The 22,513-nt window shown below is 43.4% G+C and overlaps 1 protein-coding gene across 5 annotated transcripts in view; it reads left to right on the top strand.

Annotated features, from left to right (window-relative positions):
* gphna (gephyrin a) overlaps window positions 1-22,513 on the top strand; it is a 173,767-nt gene that overhangs the window by 22,693 nt on the left and 128,561 nt on the right. For all 5 annotated transcript variants that reach the window (XM_082955756.1, XM_014211285.3, XM_045723618.2 and 2 more), the window contains exon 2: window positions 17,482-17,560. In XM_082955756.1, the coding sequence (XP_082811882.1) occupies window positions 17,482-17,560 (79 nt within the window). The remainder of the gene's footprint in view (window positions 1-17,481; window positions 17,561-22,513) is intronic.

The raw sequence follows: 22,513 nt of genomic DNA, 5'->3' as shown, positions 1-22,513 counted from the left end.
GCTAAATGCTAACTCCCGTTCGTTAGCATAGCTAGCATACACAAATCGGTGGTGGTAGTCAAAGCCATTTTTAACTGCAATGCAGTTGATTGGCTAAGATGACATGAACATGTGTTGACATCCATACAAGCATTGTACTCCGATTTCTATCTCAACATGGTGTGAAATACACATATAAACAATAGCCTAAATGTAGGATCATTTTGCTGGGAGGCAATGGGGAGGTTTGGGACCTTTCCCCAACTTTTTTGTGTCAATTCCATTGTTTTGGCCGAGTTGGATTGCCCTCACCGCATCTATGTCATCATGTATAGTGTTTGCTGAAACTGTAGTGTTGTAATGTTGATCTGATGGAGCAGGGTTATGGTAATGACATTCCACCCTTGTCCTCAGTAGGTGTGTGTGTGTGTGTCCAGTAGGCCCAGCCAATGACGGAGGTCATCAGTGTGAAGGCTTTTGGGTAATTACTATATGTTCTCACCACAGGGGAATGGAAGTGTATGTTTGTGTTTGTGTGTATTTTCATTCACAGGAGCAGGCAGCCAGTGGCAGGACTCGTGTCACTCCCCTCCCTAATTATCATCCTTCCCTTTCCTCTCCTCCCCTCATTATCATCCTGCCCTCTCCTCTCCTCTCCTTCCCTCATTATCATCCTTCCCTTTCCTCTCCTTCCCTCATTATCATCCTGCCCTCTCCTTCTGTCATTATCATCCTGCCCTCTCCTTCCCTCATTATCATCCTGCCCTCTCCTTCCCTCATTATCATCCTGCCCTCTCCTTCCCTCATTATCATCCTGCCCTCTCCTCTCCTTCCCTCATTATCATCCTGCCCTCTCCTTCCCTCATTATCACCCTGCCCTCTCCTCTCCTTCCCTCAGTGTCATCCTGCCCTCTCCTCTCCTTCCCTCAGTGTCATCCTGCCCTCTCCTCTCCTTCCCACATTGTCATCCTGCCCTCTTCTCTCCTTCCCACATTATCCTCTCCTCTCCTCTCCTCTCCTCTCCTCTCCTCTCCTCTCCTCTCCTCTCCTCTCCTCTCCTCTCCTCTCCTCTCCTCTCCCTCTCTCCTCTCCTCTCCTCTCCTCTCCTCTCCTCTCCCTCTCCTCTCCTCTCCTCTCCTCCTCCTCTCCTCTGCTCTGCTCTCCCCTCACTCCGACTAGACCTGTCAATCTAAGATGTATGTTTTGGCCCTCCTCATCATTCATCTCCTCTCCTCTTTGTCCATCCTTTCATTTTTACATCCTTTGTGTTCTCATGTCCTCTCCACCCCCTTCTCTAACTCACTCCGTCCCTCCTTACAATGTCCCTTGCTTTCCATTTTTCCCTTCATTTTTCTTCCCCTCTCTCTTCCCTTCCTCTTTTCTTTCACCCGTTTTGCTCTATTTCTACCCAGAGCAGGTTGATGGGGGAAAGAAGGGATGATCAAATAGAGGGATGAGAGAGGGGCTATTGGGAGGGGAGGGGGATGGAGAGGAGGGTTAAGGTAGGATGGAGTCAGTCGAGGATAGATCAGCACAGTAGTTTCAAGGAAAAACTTATTCATCTCTCCAATTTTATTTTCCTGTAAAACCTCATTTTTTTTCCTCAGAAATTCTACATTGAACTGTTTTATTAGTAAGAAGCATCTATTCAATATTTATAAAACATCAATAAAGGAGGAGATGCCCTTTACATAGAGCTGTTACTGCAAGACTCCAGGACTCTTTTCTAAGTCCCAATTAGAGGTCGACCGATTATGATTTTTCAACACCGATACCGATTATTGGGGGACCAAAAAAAGACGATACCGATTAATCGGCCGTTTCCCCCCCCCCCCCTTTTTATTTATTTGTAATAATGACAATTACAACAATACTGAATGAACACTTAATATAATACATCAATAAAATCAATTTAGCCTCAAATAAATAATGAAACATGTTGTCAGGGGCGTCGTAAAGGACAGACCAAGGCGCTGCGGGTATCGTTGCTCATCTTCTTTCTTTTATTTATAGAGAACACTTTAACAAAATAAACCAACGCCAAACAACAGTTCCGTAAGGACACAAGGACTATACGAAAAAACAACCACCCACAAAACCCAAAGCAAAACAGGCTGCCTAAGTATGGCTTCCAATCAGAGACAACGAAAGACACCTGCCTCTGATTGGAAACCACACACGGCCAAACCTGGAAAACGGAACATAGAAAATGAAAACTAGAACCAAAATCCTCTAGACCAAAACCCCCAAAACAAACACCCCCTGCCACGCCCTGACCATACTACAATGACAAAAGACCCCTTTACTGGTCAGGACGTGACACATGTTCAATTTGGTTTAAATAATGCAAAAACTAAGTGTTGGAGAAGAAAGTAAAAGTGCAATATGTGCCATGTAAGAAAGCTAACGTTTAAGTACCTTGCTCAGAACATGGGAACATATGAAAGCTGGTGGTTCCTTTTAACATGAGTCTTCAATATTCCCAGGTAAGAAGTTTTAGGTTGTAGTTATTATAGGAATTATAGGACTATTTCTCTCTATACGATTTGTATTTCATATACCTTTGACTATTGGATGTTCTTATAGGCACTTTAGTATTGCCAGTGTAACAGTATAGCTTCCGTCCCTCTCCTCTCTCCTACCTGGGCTCGAACAAGGAACACATCGACAACAGCCACCCTCGAAGCAGCGTTACCCATGTAGAGCAAGGGGAACAACTACTCCAAGTCTCAGAGCGAGTGACGTTTGAAACGCTATTAGCGCGCACCCGCTAACTAGCTAGCCATTTCACATCGGTTACACCAGCCTAATCTTGGGAGTTGACAGGCTTGAAGTCAAAAACAGCGCAATGCATAGCGAAGAGCTGCTGGCAAAACGCACGAAAGTGCTGTTTGAATGAATGCTTACGAGCCTGTTGGTGCCTACCACCGCTCAGTCAGACTGCTCTATCAAATCATAGACTTAATTATAATATAATAAAAACACAGAAATACGAGCCTTAGGTCATTAATATGGTCGAATCCGGAAACTATCATCTCGAAAACAAAAAGGTTTTTTTCTTTCTGTGAAATACGGAACCGTTCCGTATTTTATCTAACGGCTGGCATCCCTAAGTCTAAATATTGCTGTTACATTGCACAACCTTCAATGGTATGTGATAATTACGGAAAATTCTGGGAAATTAGTTCGCAACGAGCCAGCAATGAACACAAGAGCAGTGACACAATTTCATGTTAGCAGGCAATATTAACTAAATATGCAGGTTTAAAAATATATACTTGTGTATTGATTTTAAAGAAAGGCATTGATGTTTATGGTTAGGTACATTGGTGCAACGACAGTGCTTTTTTCGTAAATGCGCTTGTTAAATCATCACCCGTTTGTCGAAGTAGGCTGTGATTCGATGAGAAATTAACAGGCACCGCATCGATTATATCCAATGCAGGACACGTTAGATAACTACACATGGTTGATGATATTACTAGTTTAACTCGTGATTATGTTAAGATAGTTTTTTATAAGATAAGTTTAATGCTAGCTAGCAACTTACCTTGGATTCTTGCTGCCCTCGCGTAACAGGTAGTCAGCCTGCCATGCAGGCTTCTCGTGGAGTGCAATGTAAGGCAGGTGGTTAGAGCGTTGGACTAGTAACCAGAAGGTTGCAAAAACGAATCCCTGAATCCCCCCTGAACAAGGCAGTTAACCCCCGTTACTAGGCCATCATTGAAAATAAGAATGTGTTCTTAATCTGACTTGCCTAGTTAAATAAAGGTGTAAAAAAAATATCAGTGTCCAAAAATACCGATTACCGATTGTTATGAAAACTTGAAATCGGCCCCAAATTAATCGGCCATTTCGATTAATCGGTCGACCTCTAGTCCTAATAGCACCCTATTCCCTATGTAGTGCACTACTTTTGCCCCGGGCCCATAAGACTGGTCAAAAGTAGTGCACTATATAGAGGATAGGGTACCATTTGGGATGCAACCCGAGGACTCTGCTGCTGCATAATGTAATTATTTAAAACTAATTAAAATGAAGAATCTCCAGGTGATTGCGCTTTCGCTCTTTTTCTCTCCCTCTCTCTCTCTCTCTCTCTCGCCCTCTTTTTAACCATCTCTGTCTACAATAAAACATCTCTCTCTCTCTCGCTTTCTCCCTCTCTGTCATCAGTAGTATAGAATGTATGTATGTTGTGTGTGTGTTAGTGATGCACGGGTCAGCTGTTTGTTCACCTGCATCTGCCCATAATTGTTAATAACCCATCTGCAACTACCCGACCTATATGTGACAAAGTGAAAATCTGATGCCTGCACCCAACCCTAACCCACTATTATAAAAATGCGCTGTACAGTCAGATGCGCTGTACCTTCTTCTTTTTTACAGGGGGTAGGATATTCTTTTTTTTTAACCTAATTTACACTGAACAAAAATATAAATGCAACATGCAACAATTTCAAAGATTGTACTGAATTAGAGTTCATATAAGAAAATCTGTCAATTGAAATAAATGCATTATGCCTTACTGTATGTCACATGGCTGGGAATACAGATATGCGTATGTTGGTCACAGATACCTTTAAAGAAAGGTAGAGGCGGGGATCAGAAAACCAGTCAGTATCTGGTGTGACCACCATTTGCTTCATGCAGTGCAACACATTACATGTTGCGTTTATATTTTTGTTCCGTATACATAGGCTATTTTCCTGCTTCTAATTTCTGACATTTTGCTAGGCTATTTGTTAGTCAACTTGTTTATGAATTAGTCGAGCTACATTACTTGTTGACCTGGAAGAATAAATAAACCCTTGCTCACCAGAAAATATGTCATAACATAAGTCATTAAAATGAATGCTTCAATGTAGTTGACATCGGTCAAGTTATCGTTCATCTTTGCTTTTCTCGCACAGCGAAGATGTTTAGGGACCAGGGAGAAAATGTAATTATTTTAAGGGGAAAAAAGCTGTGAAAACAGCCCAACATGTTTCTGATAACATTTCACTTTGGCTTAAATACATATTTTATGTGGTTGAAATAATATCAGCTTTTATTATGCTGATAAAGGTAGCACCTTTACAGACAGTCCCTAACTGCTCATTATTTCTATCAAGATGCTGAAATAAATAAATCATATTTCTCCTCTCCTGTTCCCGATTCAACATGTACATTTTATTTATCATTTCACTGCAAGAACTGCTTTGTTCTGCAGGAGTTAATATTATACTGAACAAAAATATAAACACAACATGTAAGGTGTTGGTCCCATGTTTCATGTGCTGAAATAAAAGATCCCAGAAATGTTCCATACACACACAAAGCTTATTTCTCTCAAATGTTGGACACAGATTTGTTTATATCCCTTTTAGTTAGCATTTCTCCTTTGCCAAGATAATTAATTGATGTTTAATATATGGTATGGCTGTCCTGGCTGTGGTGGTTATACTCAGGTCAGAATGAGAGTCACTGAGATGGAGAGAGAGAGAGGACAGAGGGAGGGAAAACACACCGAGAGAGAGGGCCGTAAAGAGACAGGGGGAACAGCTGCATTGCAGGGTAGCGGATATTCCAGAGGTTGCTCTAATCTCTCTCTCTCTCTCTCCTTCACTCCCCCCTTCCTCACTCTCTCATTCTCTCTTTCTAATGGTATGTTCTCCCCCAGCCAGCTTGTATTTCATAGCAGGTAGAGACTAGTGAGAGAATCCTCCCCTGTGTCTTGTTATGTAACCATCACCTCGTTTTGATCCTCCCACTTCAAATGAATGAAGAACCGGGCTGGGCCTGAGCTTGGGGCTGGTGTATAGGGCTGGGATTGAGACTGGGGCTGGGTTATAGGGCTGGGCCTGAGCTTGGGGCTGGTGTATAGGGCTGGGATTGAGACTGGGGCTGGGTTATAGGGCTGGACCTGAGTTTGGGGCTGGTGTATAGGGCTGGGATTGAGACTGGGGCTGGGTTATAGGGCTGGGCCTGAGCTTGGGGCTGGTGTATAGGGCTGGGATTGAGACTGGGGCTGGGTTATAGGGCTGGGCCTGAGCTTGGGGCTGGTGTATAGGGCTGGGATTGAGACTGGGGCTGGGTTATAGGGCTGGTGGGGTTGGGATTGAGACTGAGCCTGGGGTATAGGGCTGGGGCTGAGCTTGGGGCTGGTGTATAGGGCTGGGATTGAGACTGGGGCTGGGTCATAGGGCTGGTGGGGTTGGGATTGAGACTGGGCCTGGGGTATAGGGCTGGGGCTGCGTTTGGGGCTGGTGTATAGGGCTGGGATTGAGACTGGGGCTGGGTAATAGGGCTGGTGGGTTTGGGATTGAGACTGGGCCTGGGGTATTGGGCTGGGGCTGAGCTTTGGACTAAGGCTGAGATTGAGTCTGGGGCTGGGGCTGAGGTTGAGGTTTGGGTTAAGGCTGGAGCTGAGGTTGAGGTTTGGGTTAAGGCTGGGGCTGAGGTTGAGGTTTGGGTTAAGGCTGGGGCTGAGGTTGAGGTTTGGGTTAAGGCTGGAGCTGAGGTTGATGTTTGGGTTAAGGCTGGGGCTGAGGTTGAGGTTTGGGTTAAGGCTGGAGCTGAGGTTGAGGTTTGGGTTAAGGCTGGAGCTGAGGTTGAGGTTTGGGTTAAGGCTGGAGCTGAGGTTGAGGTTTGGGTTAAGGCTGGAGCTGAGGTTGTGGTTTGGGTTAAGGCTGGAGCTGAGGTTGAGGTTTGGGTTAAGGCTGGAGCTGAGGTTGAGGTTTGGGTTAAGGCTGGACCTGAGGTTGAGGTTTGGGTTAAGACTGGAGCTGAGGTTGAGGTTTGGGTTAAGACTGGAGCTGAGGTTGAGGTTTGGGTTAAGGCTGGACCTGAGGTTGAGGTTTGGGTTAAGACTGGAGCTGAGGTTGAGGTTTGGGTTAAGGCTGGAGCTGAGGTTGAGGTTTGGGTTAAGGCTGGAGCTGAGGATGAGGTTTGGGTTAAGACTGGAGCTGAGGTTGAGGTTTGGGTTAAGACTGGAGCTGAGGTTGAGGTTTGGGTTAAGGCTGGACCTGAGGTTGAGGTTTGGGTTAAGACTGGAGCTGAGGTTGAGGTTTGGGTTAAGGCTGGAGCTGAGGTTGAGGTTTGGGTTAAGGCTGGAGCTGAGGATGAGGTTTGGGTTAAGACTGGAGCTGAGGTTGAGGTTTGGGTTAAGGCTGGAGCTGAGTTTGAGGTTTGGGTTAAGGCTGGAGCTGAGGCTGGGGCTGAGGCTGTTTTGTTCTTATCCCTCTCTTTACTCTATTCTTTCTTTCTGTAAGTAATGTGTGTGGGATATTCCATTGAAACGGAATTATGCTTTGACTCAGTTTTAAAATGTATGCCAAACAAAAAACATTTATTTCAAAGTTTAACAAACTATACAACTCTATGCGCAAGGACTACTTTTAACAATTTACACTGAACATTTTACAAAAATACATTTACTGGAAGAACTGCAGATGCAAACTCTGGTAACAGAATGACGATAAAATCTCTGTTAAATATCTGTTCCCAATTAAGATTCACAGATGTCTGCAGAATTCACAGATACATTGGTCCACGTGGAAAACTAAAGGCATAGCAACTGAAATTGACTTGGTAACAGGAAATACATTTATTTCCATTACATAATGTAAAAAGTAGTTTCAAAATAGTTTAAAATACATGCAACTTAAAAGTTACATATCACCAAATGTAGATTTCAAATCTTCTGGACACCAGAGCAACCTTGAGGGAATCATATTTGTGTCAGAAAATAATGTTCATATGATAGGTAAGATATACAAAACCTTGCAGAGAGAATATCCAACTGACAATCTCTTAGAAAAAAATCTAAACTATTCGAACAAAGACTTAAAAAGAACTGATGTTAGCATGGAGGGAAAGTTAAAGAATAACTAACGAAAATTACAAATGTATGCTTAATCCATATAAGCTAAAGTATAGTTTTTCCTAACCACTGTGCTTCTACATCTGCATTGCTTGGTATTTGGGGTTTTAGGCTGGGTTTCTGTACAGCACTTTGTAAAAAGGCCTTTATAAATCAATTTGATTAATTGATTATACAAGAGTCAAAATTCACAAATTCGACAACACAATGACAGAGTCATGTCTGAAGTGTAAAACTAATAATGATTCAATAATCCATGCTTTCTGGGAATGCTACGAAGACCAGAGGTTGTGGGTGGAGCTAGAAAGTTGGCTGTCAGAATATTACAATGTAAATACACTTTTAATCAGTCTGTCTGCATACAGTTGAAGTCGGAAGTTTACATACATTTAGGTTGGGGTCATTAAAATTGTTTTTCAACCACTCCACAAATTTCTTGTTAACAAACTATAGTTTTGGCAAGTCGGTTAGGGCATCTACTTTGTGCATGACACAAGTCATTTTTCCAACAATTGTTTACAGACAGATTATTTCACTGTATCACAATTCCAGTGGGTCAGAAGTTTACATACACTAATTTGACTGTGGCTTTAAAAAACTTGGAAAATTCCAGAAAATGATGTCATTGCTTTAGAAGCTTTTATAGGCGAATTGACATAATTTGAGTCAATTGGAGGTGTACCTGTGGATGTATTTCAAGGCTTACCTTCAAACTCAGTGCCTCTCTCTCATTGTAGACCTCCACAAGTGTAGTTCATACTTGGGAGCAATTTCCAAACCCCTGAAGGTACCACGTTCATCTGTACAAACAATAGTATGCAAGTATAAACACCATGGGACCACGCAGCCGTCATACCGCTCAGGAAGGAGACGCGTTCTGTCTCCTAGAGATGAGCATACTTTGGTGCGAAAAGTGCAAATCAATCCCAGAACAACAGCAAAGGACCTTGTGAAGATTCTGGACGAAACAGGTACAAAAGTATCTATATCCACAGTAAAACGTGTCCTATAGCGACATAATCTGAAAGGCCGCTCAGCACGGAAGAAGCCACTGCTCCAAAACCGCCATAAAAAAGCGAGACTACGGTTTGCAACTGCACATGGGGACAAAGATTGTACTTTTTGGAGAAATGTCCTCTGGTCTGATGAAACAAAAATAGATATGTTTGGCCATAATGACCATCATTACGTTTGGAGGAAAAAGGGGGAGGCTTGCAAGCCGAAGAACACCATCCCAACCGTGAAGCACGGGGGTGGCCGCATCATGTTGTGGGGGTGCTTTGCTGCAGGAGGGACTGGTGCACTTCACAAAATAGATTGCATCATGAAGTATTCAAATTATTTGGATATATTGAAGCAACATCTCAAGACATCAGTCAGGAAGTTAAAGCTTGGTCGCAAATGGGTCTTCCAGATGGACAATGACCCCAAGCATACTTCCAAAGTTGTGTCAAAAAGGACAACAAAGAATGTATTGGAGTGGCCATCACAAAGCCTTGACCTCAATCCTGTAGAACATTTGTGGGCAGAACTGAAAAAGCGTGTGCGTGCAAGGAGGCCTACAAACCTGACCCAGTTACACCAGCTTTGTCAGGAGGAATGGGCCAAAATTCACCCAACGTATTGTGGGAAGCGTGTGGAAGGCTTCCCGAAACGTTTTACCCAAATTAAACAGTTTAAAGGCAATGCTACCAAATACTAATTAGGTGTATGTAAACTTCTGACCCACTAGGAATGTGATGAAAGAAATAAAAGCTGAAATAAATCACTCTACAATTATTCTGACATTTCACATTCTTAAAATAAATTGGTGATTTTAACTGATCATAGACAGGGAATGTTTACTAGGATTAAATGTCAGGAATTGTGAACAACTGAGTTTAAATGTATTTGGCTAAGGTGTATGTAAACTTCCAACTTCAACTGTATTTCAAGACATGGCATATACTGTATGGGGTGTCGTGAGATACACAATGGGCTGGACGATTCTCTTCTCATTACTCATCTTGAAAAAATATATACTGAAAACTTTGAATTCAATCAATCCGCCATCATTAACACAATGTTTTTTTAATTGAAATATTGAAAGTGCGTTGGCTAATGAGAGAAACAAAATGGTGCCGTTTCAGGCAATTTGGCAATCAATAATGCAAGCACTAGGGATGGAGGTGTGACCAGGCACTAGGGATGGAGGTGTGACCAGGCACTAGGGATGGAGGTGTGACCAGGCACTAGGGATGGAGGTGTGACCAGGCACTAGGGATGGAGGTGTGACCAGGCACTAGGGATGGAGGTGTGACCAGGCACTAGGGATGGAGGTGTGACCAGGCACTAGGGATGGAGGTGTGACCAGGCACTAGGGATGGAGGTGTGACCAGGCACTAGGGATGGAGGTGTGACCAGGCACTAGGGATGGAGGTGTGACCAGGCACTAGGGATGGAGGTGTGACCAGGCACTAGGGATGGAGGTGTGACCAGGCACTAGGGATGGAGGTGTGACCAGGCACTAGGGATGGAGGTGTGACCAGGCACTAGGGATGGAGGTGTGACCAGGCACTAGGGATGGAGGTGTGACCAGGCACTAGGGATGGAGGTGTGACCAGGCACTAGGGATGGAGGGGTGACCAGGCACTAGGGATGGAGGGGTGACCAGGCACTAGGGATGGAGGTGTGACCAGGCACTAGGGATGGAGGTGTGACCAGGCACTAGGGATGGAGGTGTGACCAGGCACCAGGGATGGAGGTGTGAGCAGGCACTAGGGATGGAGGTGTGACCAGGCACTAGGATGGAGGTGTGAGCAGGCACTAGGGATGGAGGTGTGACCAGGCACTAGGGATGGAGGTGTGAGCAGGCACTAGGGATGGAGGTGTGACCAGGCACTAGGGATGGAGGTGTGACCAGGCACTAGGGATGGAGGTGTGAGCAGGCACTAGGGATGGAGGTGTGACCAGGCACTAGGATGAGGTGTGACCAGGCACCAGGGATGGAGGTGTGACCAGGCACTAGGGATGGAGGTGTGACCAGGCACTAGGGATGGAGGTGTGACCAGGCACCAGGGATGGAGGTGTGACCAGGCACCAGGGATGGAGGTGTGAGCCAGGCACTAGGGATGGAGGTGTGACCAGGCACTAGGGATGGAGGTGTGAGCAGGCACTAGGGATGGAGGTGTGAGCCAGGCACTAGGGATGGAGGTGATGACCAGGCACCAGGGATGGAGGTGTGACCAGGCACTAGGGATGGAGGTGTGAGCAGGCACTAGGGATGGAGGTGTGACCAGGCACTAGGGATGGAGGTGTGAGCAGGCACTAGGGATGGAGGTGTGAGCAGGCACTAGGGATGGATGTGTGACCAGGCACTAGGGATGGAGGTGTGACCAGGCACTAGGGATGGAGGTGTGACCAGGCACTAGGGATGGAGGTGTGACCAGGCACTAGGGATGGAGGTGTGACCAGGCACTAGGGATGGAGGTGTGACCAGGCACTAGGGATGGAGGTGTGACCAGGCACTAAGGATGGAGGTGTGAGCAGGCACTAGGGATGGAGGTGTGAGCATGCGGGTCTGGGCAGAGGGGACGTTGTCCTTGTTTGTGTCTAAGTTTGTGTTTGTTTTTTGGTGTGTTAAAAATGTTATAAAATAAAAATATTATTCTAGTTGAAAAGACACAAAGAATGAGGTGTCAGCTATGAAATGGAACAAAACTATTGGGGTTCATTTAACTACAATAAGTAAAGTGGATTTATACCCGGTAACAGAATTACGGTAACAGAATTACAGTAACAGAATTACATAATGGGTCCCTGATCTGTACAACACAGAAATGCATAATTACTTTTCTTTATTGTTCTTTACTCTACAGTATTGTGTTGTTTTTGTACTGTGCTGTGCTCCACTCACTGTACTGTACTGTGCTGTGCTCCACTCACTGTACTGTACTGTGCTCCACTCACTGTACTGTACTGTGCTGTGCTCCACTCACTGTACTGTACTGTGCTCCACTCACTGTACTGTACTGTGCTGTGCTCCACTCACTGTACTGTACTGTGCTGTGCTGTGCTCCACTCACTATGCTGTACTCTGCTGTGCTCCACTCACTGTACTGTACTGTACTCTGCTGTGCTCCACTCACTGTACTGTACTGTACTCTGCTGTGCTCCACTCACTGTACTGTGCTGTGCTCCACTCACTGTACTGTACTGTACTGTGCTGTGCTCCACTCACTGTACTGTGCTGTGCTCCACTCACTGTACTGTACTGTACTGTGCTGTGCTCCACTCACTGTACTGTGCTGTGCTCCACTCACTGTACTGTACTGTACTGTGCTGTGCTCCACTCACTGTACTGTGCTGTGCTCCACTCACTGTACTGTACTGTGCTGTGCTCCACTCACTGTACTGTGCTGTGCTCCACTCACTGTCACTGTACTGTACTGTGCTGTGCTCCACTCACTGCACTGTACTGTACTGTGCTCCACTCACTGTGCTGTGCTGTGCTCCTCTCACTGTACTGTACTGTGCTGTGCTGTGCTCCAATCACTGTACTGTACTGTGCTGTGCTCCACTCACTGTACCGTACTGTACTGTGCTGTGCTCCACTCAATGTACTGTACTGTGCTGTGCTCCACTCACTGTACTGTACTGTGCTCCACTCACTGTACTGTACTGTGCTGTGCTGTGCTCCACTCACTGTACTGTACTGTGCTGTCCTCCACTCACTGTACTGTGCTGTGCTCCACTCACTGTACTGTGCTGTGCTCCAATCACTGTACTGTACTGTGCTCCACTCACTGTACTGTACTGTGCTGTGCTCCACTCACTGTACTGTGCTGTGCTCCACTCACTGTACTGTACTGTACTATCCAAACTTGTGAAACATATGTGTATGATAGGTTCAGGTTTGGTCCAGCCCAGGACGTGTGGACGTTAACATCAAGGCCAGTATGGCAGTTGAAGGGAGGACAGTAGCATGTGAGCTAACTGTGGTTTGACACTATTATGATTTTCCATTGTACTCAATACGAATGTATCTCAGTAAAATGACTAACTAATTGGTAGGTCTACCATTACTTGTTACTTTCAAGACATTTTCTGGTTGATGTTTTTAAGACCCCTTTTCATCTGTTCATCCAGAAATCAAAGCCTTTACTTCTGCCTCATTTTAAAGATGAAAAATGGATCTAGGCCTTCATTTCCCAAGAATATACATATTTTTTCAATTTGATATTCTCCCATGACTTCACATGTTGATGCTCATGGGTCATTTTCAATGGAAATGCCCGTGTGTCACTGGCCTTGCACTGTTGGTGTGAAAGGAGAGATGGTAAGAAAGAGTAAGAGAGACAGAAGAGGAAAGGTTAATGAGGGAATGACCATGTACATCGCTTGGGTTACTCACTCACTACTAATCAAGTCTCTACAACCCAGTCATAATGTGTCTCTCTCTCTCTCTCTGAATGCTGCAATTATGAAACAAGTCTTACACCACTCTGCCTCTCTCTCCTTCCCTACTCTCTCTCTGTCCTTCCCTACTCCCTCTGTCTCTTTCCCTACTCTCTCTGTCCTTCCCTACTCCCTCTGTCTCTTTCCCTACTCTCTCTGTCCTTCCCTACTCTCTGTCTCTTTCCCTACTCTCTCTGTCCTTCCCTACTCTCTGTCTCTTTCCCTACTCTCTCTCTGTCCTTCCCTACTCTGTCTCTTTCCCTACTCTCTCTGTCCTTCCCTACTCTCTGTCTCTTTCCCTACTCTCTCTGTCCTTCCCTACTCTCTGTCTCTTTCCCTACTCTCTCTGTCCTTCCCTACTCTCTGTCTCTTTCCCTACTCTCTCTGTCCTTCCCTACTCTCTGTCTCTTTCCCTACTCTCTCTGTCCTTCCCTACTCTCTGTCTCTTTCCCTACTCTCTCTGTCCTTCCCTACTCTCTCTCTCTCTCCCTACTCTGTCCTTCCCTACTCTCTGTCTCTCTCTTTCCCTACTCTGTCCTTCCCTACTCTCTCTCTCTTTCCCTACTCTCTCTCTGTCCTTCCCTACTCTCTCTCTCTTTCCCTACTATCTCTCTTTCCTTCCCTACCCTCTCTCTCGCCCTCTCTGTCTCTCCCCCCTCTCTCTCTTTCCCTACTCTCTCTCTGTCCTTCCCTACTCTCTCTCTGTCTCTCCCCCCTCTCTTTCTCTTTCTCTTTGTATCTCTCTCTGATGTGGAGCAGAGCAGAGGATGAAGCAGTACAGTAGAGAGAGAAAACATGAGGCCATTCAGTGTTGCTGGTTGAATTGTCAGTGCTTTATCATTTATTTACCAGGCTACAGGTCAGTGCTTTATCATTTATTTACCAGGCTACAGGTCAGTGCTTTATCATTTATTTACCAGGCTACAGGTCAGTGCTTTATCATTTATTTACCAGGCTACAGGTCAGTGCTTTATCATTTATTTACCAGGCTACAGGTCAGTGCTTTATCATTTATTTACCAGGCTACAGGTCAGTGCTTTATCATTTATTTACCAGGCTACAGGTCAGTACTTTATCATTTATTTACCAGGCTACAGGTCAGTGCTTTATCATTTATTTACCAGGCTACAGGTCAGTGCTTTATCATTTATTTACCAGGCTACAGGTCAGTGCTTTGTCATTTATTTACCAGGCTACAGGTCAGTGCTTCAGTATATATTTTTTCAAGATGAGTAATGAGAAGAGAATCGTCCAGCCCATTGTGTATCTCACGACACCCCATACAGTATATGCCATGTCTTGAAATACAGTTGAAGTTGGAAGTTTACATACACCTTAGCCAAATACATTTAAACTCAGTTTTTCACAATTCCTGACATTTAATCCTAGTAAAAATTCCCTGTCTATGATCAGTTAGGATCACCAATTTATTTTAAGAATGTGAAATGTCAGAATAATTGTAGAGTGATTTATTTCAGCTTTTATTTCTTTCATCACATTCCTAGTGGGTCAGAAGTTTACATACACTTAATTAGTATTTGGTAGCATTGCCTTTAAACTGTTTAATTTGGGTAAAACGTTTCGGGAAGCCTTCCACACGCTTCCCACAATACGTTGGGTGAATTTTGGCCCATTCCTCCTGACAAAGCTGGTGTAACTGGGTCAGGTTTGTAGGCCTCCTTGCTCGCACACACTTTTTCAGTTCTGCCCACAAATGTTCTACAGGATTGAGGTCAAGGCTTTGTGATGGCCACTCCAATACATTCTTTGTTGTCCTTTTTGACACAACTTTGGAAGTATGCTTGGGGTCATTGTCCATCTGGAAGACCCATTTGCGACCAAGCTTTAACTTCCTGACTGATGTCTTGAGATGTTGCTTCAATATATCAAAATAATTGTAATTCTTCATGATGCAATCTATTTTGTGAAGTGCACCAGTCCCTCCTGCAGCAAAGCACCCCCACAACATGATGCTGCCACCCCCGTGCTTCACGGTTGGGATGGTGTTCTTCGGCTTGCAAGCCTCCCCCTTTTTCCTCCAAACGTAATGATGGTCATTATGGCCAAACAGATCTATTTTTGTTTCATCAGACCAGAGGACATTTCTCCAAAAAGTACAATCTTTGTCCCCATGTGCAGTTGCAAACCGTAGTCTCGCTTTTTTATAGCGGTTTTGGAGCAGTGGCTTCTTCCGTGCTGAGCGGCCTTTCAGATTATGTCGCTATAGGACTCGTTTTACTGTGGATATAGATACTTTTGGACCTGTTTCTTCCAGAATCTTCACAAGGTCCTTTGCTGTTGTTCTGGGATTGATTTGCACTTTTCGCACCAAAGTATGGTCATCTCTAGGAGACAGAACGCATCTCCTTCCTGAGCGGTATGACGGCTGCGTGGTCCCATGGTGTTTATACTTGCATACTATTGTTTGTACAGATGAACGTGGTACCTTCAGGGGTTTGGAAATTGCTCCCAAGTATGAACTACACTTGTGGAGGTCTACAATGAGAGAGAGGCACTGAGTTTGAAGGTAGGCCTTATTTACCAGGCTACAGGTCAGTGCTTTATCATTTATTTACCAGGCTACAGGTCAGTGCTTTATCATTTATTTACCAGGCTACAGGTCAGTGCTTTATCATTTATTTACCAGGCTACAGGTCAGTGCTCCAGTACAGACCACACAGCCATGGTGCCATTACACTGCCACGACCACCACACCCTACACCCATTCTCTGTCTCTCTCTCTCTCTTTTTTCTCTTTCTCACTCTCTCTCTTTCTCACTCTCTCACTCTTTCTCTCTCTTTTTCTCTTTCTCACTCTCTCTCTTTCGCACTCTCTTTCTCACTGCCATCACACTGCCACGACCACCACACCCTACACCCATTCTCTCTCTTTCTCTCTCTCTCGTGCTTACGCTCACTCTCACTCTCTCGCTCTCGCTTACTTTCTCTCCCCGTCTGCACTCTACTATATTTAGCTTATCCTCTTGTCTTCTCATCTTTTTCCTCATGCATATTTCTCTCACTTTTTTCATTCTCTCTCCCACTCCCTTGAGAAAAGAGTGATGATAGAGAGACAAGGTGTGATGTCACAGCTAGGGTTGCACATTTTGGGGAATATTCAGAGGTGGAAACATTCCATGGGAATTAACAGAAATATATGGGAATTAACGGAAATATATGCAAATTAATATTAATACCATTTAAATGTAATGTTTTTTGCATTGGATATATTTACCATATCATATGGAGACAGAAACATAAACCTTTTACCTGATCATAAGTAGACATAATTTCAAATGATTCAATCCTTCCAATAGAAATAAAAACATTTTTTTTATCCAGGTTCAAATCTCTGTAGGTGATGGCTTTGTTTTGGAAGGTTTGGGAATTGTTTCCTTTTAGGTGGTTGTACAATTTCATTTTGATAATTAGCGGGTATTTGCCTAATTCAGCTCTGCATGCATTATTTGGTGTTTTACGTTGTACACGGAGGACATTTTTGCAGAATTCTGCATGCAGTCTCTCAATTTGGTGTTTGCCCCATTTTGTGAATATTTGGTTGGTGAGTGGACCCCAGACCTCACAACCATAAAGGGCAATGGGTTCTATAACTGATTCAAGTATTTTTAGCCAGATCCTAATTGGTATGTCAAATTTTATGTTCCTTTTGATGGCGTAGAAGGCCCTTCTTGCCTTGTCTCTCAGATCGTTCACAGCTTTGTGGAAGTTACATGTGGCGTTGATATTTAGGCATCGTTTTTTTGTGTGCTCTAGGGCAACGGTGTCTAGATGGAATTTTTATTTGTGGTCCTGGCAACTGGACCTTTTTTGGAACACCATTATTTTTGTCTTACTGAGATTAACTGTCAGGGCCCAGGTCTGACAGAATCTATGCAGAAGATCTAGATGCTGCTGTAGGCCCTCCTTGGTTGGGGACAGAAGCACCAGATCATCAGCGAACAATAGACGTTTGACTTCAGATTCTAGTAGGGTGAGGCCGGGTGCTGCAGCCTGTTCTAGTGCCCTCGCCAATTCGTTGATATATATGTTGAAGAGGGTGCGGCTCAAACTGCGTCCATGTCTCACCCCACGGCCCTGTGTTTTTGCCAATTTTAACCGCACATTCTCTCGCTATCTTTGTCTCTCTCTCTCTTTTTCTCTCTCTTTTTCTCTCTGTCTCTCACCCTTTCTATTTCTCTCTACAGTGAGTGACAGCTGCTTCAGGAACCTGGCTGAGGACCGCAGTGGAGTAAACCTCAAAGATTTGGTCCACGACCCATCACTGTGAGTACACACACGCACACAGTCTTTGCAGGTGTTATGCCAGATGCAGCGAAATGCTTATCCAACAGTGCTGTAGAATGTCAAAACGATTCCAAGTTTATATACAGTACCAGTTGAAAGTTTGGACACACCTACTCATTCAAGGGTTTTTGTTCATATTTTACTATTTTCTACATTGTTGAATAATAGTGAAGACATCAAAACTATGAAATAACCCCAATGGAAATGTGTAGTAACCAAAAAAGTATTAAACAAATCAAAATATATTCTACATTTTAAAATCTTCAAAGTAGCCACCCTTTGCCTTGCACACTCTTGGCATTCTCTCAACCAGCCTCATGAGAAATGATTTTCCAACAGTCTTGAAGGAGTTCCCATATATGCTGAGCTCTTGTTGGCTGCTTTTCCTTCACTCTGCGATCCAACTCATCCCAAACCATCTCAATTGGGTTGAGGTCGGGTGATTGTGGAGGCCAGGTCATCTGATGCAGCACTCCTTTACTCTCATTCAAATAGCCCTTACACAGCCCACTAACCGCAAACCAGATGGGATGGCGTATCGCTGCAGAATGCTATGGTAGCCATTCTGGTTAAGTTTGCCTTGAATTCTAAATAAATCACAGACAGTGTCACAGCAAAGCACCATTACACCTCCTCCATGCTTCACGGTGAGAACCACACATGCAGAGATAATCCGTTCACCTACTCTGTGTCTCCCAAAGACTCATCAGACCAAAGGACAGATTTCCACCGGTCTAATGTCCATTGCTCGTGTTTCTTGGCCCAAGCAAGTCTCTTCTTATTATTAGTGTCATTTAGTAGTTGTTCCTTTGCAGCAAATCAACCATGAAGGCCTGATTCACTCAGTTTCCGCTGAACAGTTGATGTTGAGATGTGTCTTTTACTTGAACTCTATGAAGCATTTATTTGGGCTGCAATCTGAGGTGCAGTTAACTCTAATGAACTTATCCTCTGCATCAGAGGTAACTCTGGGTCTTCCTTTCCTGTGGCGATCCTCATGAGAGCCAGTTTCATCATAGCACTTGATGGTTTTTGCAACTGCACTTGAAGGAACTTTCAAAGTTCTTGACATTGACTGTAGAAAAGGCCCATGGAGTTGGTGGAAGAATCCTTTAATTCATGGCCACTTGCTCAGCTGGGCCAGGGGCGCTTTAATTAGGTCAGGTAGAAATGTCTGACAGGTCTCAACTCCATAAAAGGAGGAAATCGCCATCGCCCGATCTCGCTGCTTTCTCTTCCTTAACTCTGTCTAATCCAGAAGTTCTGTGCGTCCATGAATCCACACCTCCCAGTAAATATACCACTTTATGGTTAAAGGAATTCCTGCCTCAGTCTCATCCATTCCTCTGTTCACCTTCACTGTCAGTCATCCTACCTGTCCAGCTACCCTCACAGATTCCACTAATCTTTCATTGAAATTGTCTTAAAGTAATGATGGACTGTTGTTTCTCTTTGCTTATTTTAGCTGTTCTTGCCATAATATGTACTTGGTCTTTTACCAAATAGGGCTATCTTCTGTATACCACTCCTACCTTGTCACAACACAACTGATTGGCTTAAGAAGGAAATACATTTCTCAAATTAACTTTCAATAAGGCACACCTATTAATTGAAATGCATTCAGGTTAACTACATCATGAAGCTGGTTGAGAGAATCCCAAGATTGTGCAAAGCTGTCATCAAGGCAAAGGCTGGCTGCTTTGAAGAATCTCAATATAAAATATATTTCGATTTGTTTTATACTTTTTTGGTTATTACATGATTCCATATGTGTTATTTCATAGTTTTGATGTCTTCACTATTATTCTACCATGTAGAAAATAGTAAAAAAGAAAGAAAGACCCTTGAATTACTAGGTGTGTAGAGGACTTTTGACTGGTACTGTACACATATATATATATATATATATATGTCGATACCGATATTTGGAGGACCAAAAAAGCCGATACCGATTAATCGGACGATTTTTATATACAGTCGTAGCCAAATATTAATTTTCACAAAGTCTGCTGCCTCAGTGTCTTTAGATATTTTTGTCAGATGTTACTATGGAATACTGAAGAATAATTACAAGCATTCCATAAGTGTCAAAGGCTTTAATTGACAATTACTTTTAAGTTGATGCAAAGAGTCAATATTTGCAGTGTTGACCCTTCTTTTTCAAGACCTCTGCAATCCGCCCTGGCATGCTGTCAATTAACTTCTGTGCCACATCCTGACTGATGGCAGCCCATTCTTGCATAATCAATGCTTGGATTATGTCAGAATTTGTGGGGTTTTGTTTGTCCAACCACCTCTTGAGGACCACAAGTTCTCAATGGGATTAAGGTCTGGGAAGTTTCCTGGCCATGGACCCAAAATATTGATGTTTTCTTCCCTGAGCCACTTGGTTATCACTTTTGCCTTATGGCAAGGTGCTCCATCATGCTGGAAAAGGCATTGTTTGTCACCAAACTGTTCCTGGATGGTTGGGAGAAGTTGCTCTCGGAGGATGTGTTGGTACCATTCTTTATTCATGGCTGTGTTCTTAGGCAAAATTGTGAGTGAGCCCACTCCCTTGGCTGAGAAGCAACCTCACACATCAATGGTCTCAGATGCTTTACTGTTGGCATAACACAGGACTGATGGTAGCGCTCACCTTGTCTTCTCCGGACAAGCTTTTTTCCGGATGCCCCAAACAATCGGAAAGGGGATTCATCAGAGAAAATTACTTTACCCCAGTCCTCAGCAGTCCAATCCCTGTACCTTTTGCAGAATATCAGTCTGTCCCTGATGTTTTTCCTAGAGAGGAGTTGCTTCTTTGCTGTCCTTCTTGACACCAGGCCGTCCTCCGAAAGTCTTCGCCTCACTGTCCGTGCAGATGCACTCACACCTGCCTGCTGCCATTCCTGAGCAAGCTCTGTACTGGTGGTGCCCTGATCCCGCAGCTGCATCAACTTTAGGAGACGGTCCTGACGCTTGCTGGACTTTCTTGGGCACCTTGAAGCCTTCTTCACAACAATTGAACCGCTCTCCTTGAAGTTCTTGATGATCCGATAAATGGTTGATTTAGGTGCAATCTTACTGGCAGCAATATCCTTGCCTGTGAAGCCCTTTTTGTGCAAAGAAATTATGATGGCACGTGTTTCCTTGCAGGTAACCATGGTTGACAGAGGAAGAACAATTATTCAAATCACCACCCTCATTTTGAAGCTTCCAGTCTGTTATTCGAACTCAATCAGCATGACAGAGTGATCTCCAGCCTTGTCCTCGTCAACACTCACACCTGTGTTAACAAGAGAATCACTGACATGATGTCAGCTGGTCCTTTTGTGGCAAGGCTGAAATGCAGTGGAAATGTTTTTGGGGGATTCAGTTAATTTGCATGGCAATTCATCTGATCACTCTTCATAACATTCTGGAGTATATGCAAATTGCCATCATACAAACTGAGGCAGCTGACTTTTTAAAAATGTAATATTTGTGTCAATCTCAAAATTTGGGCCACGAGAGTGTGTGTGTGTGTGTGTGTGTGTGTGTGTGTGTGTGTGTGTGTGTGTGTGTGTATATATATATATATATATATATAAAATCAAAATCAGCAGGGGATCAAATACTTTTTTCCCTCACTGTATAATATATATATTATATTATACAGTGAGGGAAAAAAGTATTTGATCCCCTGCTGATTTTGTACGTTTGCCCACTGACAAAGAAGTGATCAGTCTATAATTTTAATAGTAGGTTTATTTGAACAGTGAGAGACAGAATAACAACAAAAAAATCCAGAAAAACGCATGTCAAAAATGTTATAAATTGATTTGCATTTTAATGAGGGAAATAAGTATTTGTGTGTGTGTGTGTGTGTGCAGGGGATCAAATACTTTTTTCCCTCACTGTATATATATTTGTAATAATGACAATTACAACAATACTGAATGAACACTTTTTTATTTTAACTTAATATAATACATAAATAAAATCTATTTAGTCTCAAATAAATAATAGAACATGCTCAATCTGGTTTACATAATGCAAAAACACAGTGTTGCAGAAGTAAAAGTGCAATATGTGCCATGTAAAAAAGCTAACGTTTAAGGTCCTTGCTCAGAACATATGAGAGCTGGTGGTTCAATATTCCCAGTTCTTCAATATTCCCAGTTAAGAAGTTTTAGGTTGTAGTTATTATAGGAATTACGACGCATCGACTTTTTCTCTATGTACCGTTTGTATTTCATATGCTTTTGACTATTGGATGTTCTAATAGGCACTTTAGTATTGCCAGCCTAATCTCAGGAGTTGATAGGCTTGAAGTCATAAACAGCGCTGTGCTTCAAGCATTGCTAAGAGTTGCTTCCAAACACAGTAAAGTTTGAATGAATGCTTACGAGCCTGCTGCTGCCTACCACCGCTCAGTCAGACTGCTCTATCAAATATCAAATCATAGACTTAATTATAATATTATAAACACAGAAATACGAGCCCTTGGTCATTAATATGGTCAAATCCGTAAACTATCATTTCGTTTATTCTTTCAGTGAAATACAGAACCGTTCTGTATTTTATCAAACGGGTGGCAACCCTAAGTCTAAATATTGCTGTTACATTGCACAACCTTCAATGTTATGTTATGTCATGTCTTTGGGCATCATTAACTTGAAGACATGTTTATCAAATAACTCTCTGTAATTATTATTACGTGATTAAACTGATTAATCATGTAACTGTAATTAACTAGAAGGTCGGGGCACCAAGGAAAATATTCAGATTACAAAGTTATAATTTTCCTAATATAACTTTCCAGATATCATAATATCTGGTCGATTTGTCTCCTCATTAATGATGTGTTAGTTTACCTTGCGTCAGTCTCATTCCAAACGTCGTAAATTGTTGTTATCTGCACGGACCCAGTCTTCACTAAGTCATCCATACATCAATTGTCTTAAAATCATT

The sequence above is a fragment of the Salmo salar genome, chromosome 09, assembly GCF_965601325.2.
Source record: "Salmo salar chromosome 09, fSalSal1, whole genome shotgun sequence".
NCBI lineage: Eukaryota > Metazoa > Chordata > Actinopteri > Salmoniformes > Salmonidae > Salmo > Salmo salar.
This window is presented reverse-complemented; position numbering and strand designations above follow the sequence as displayed.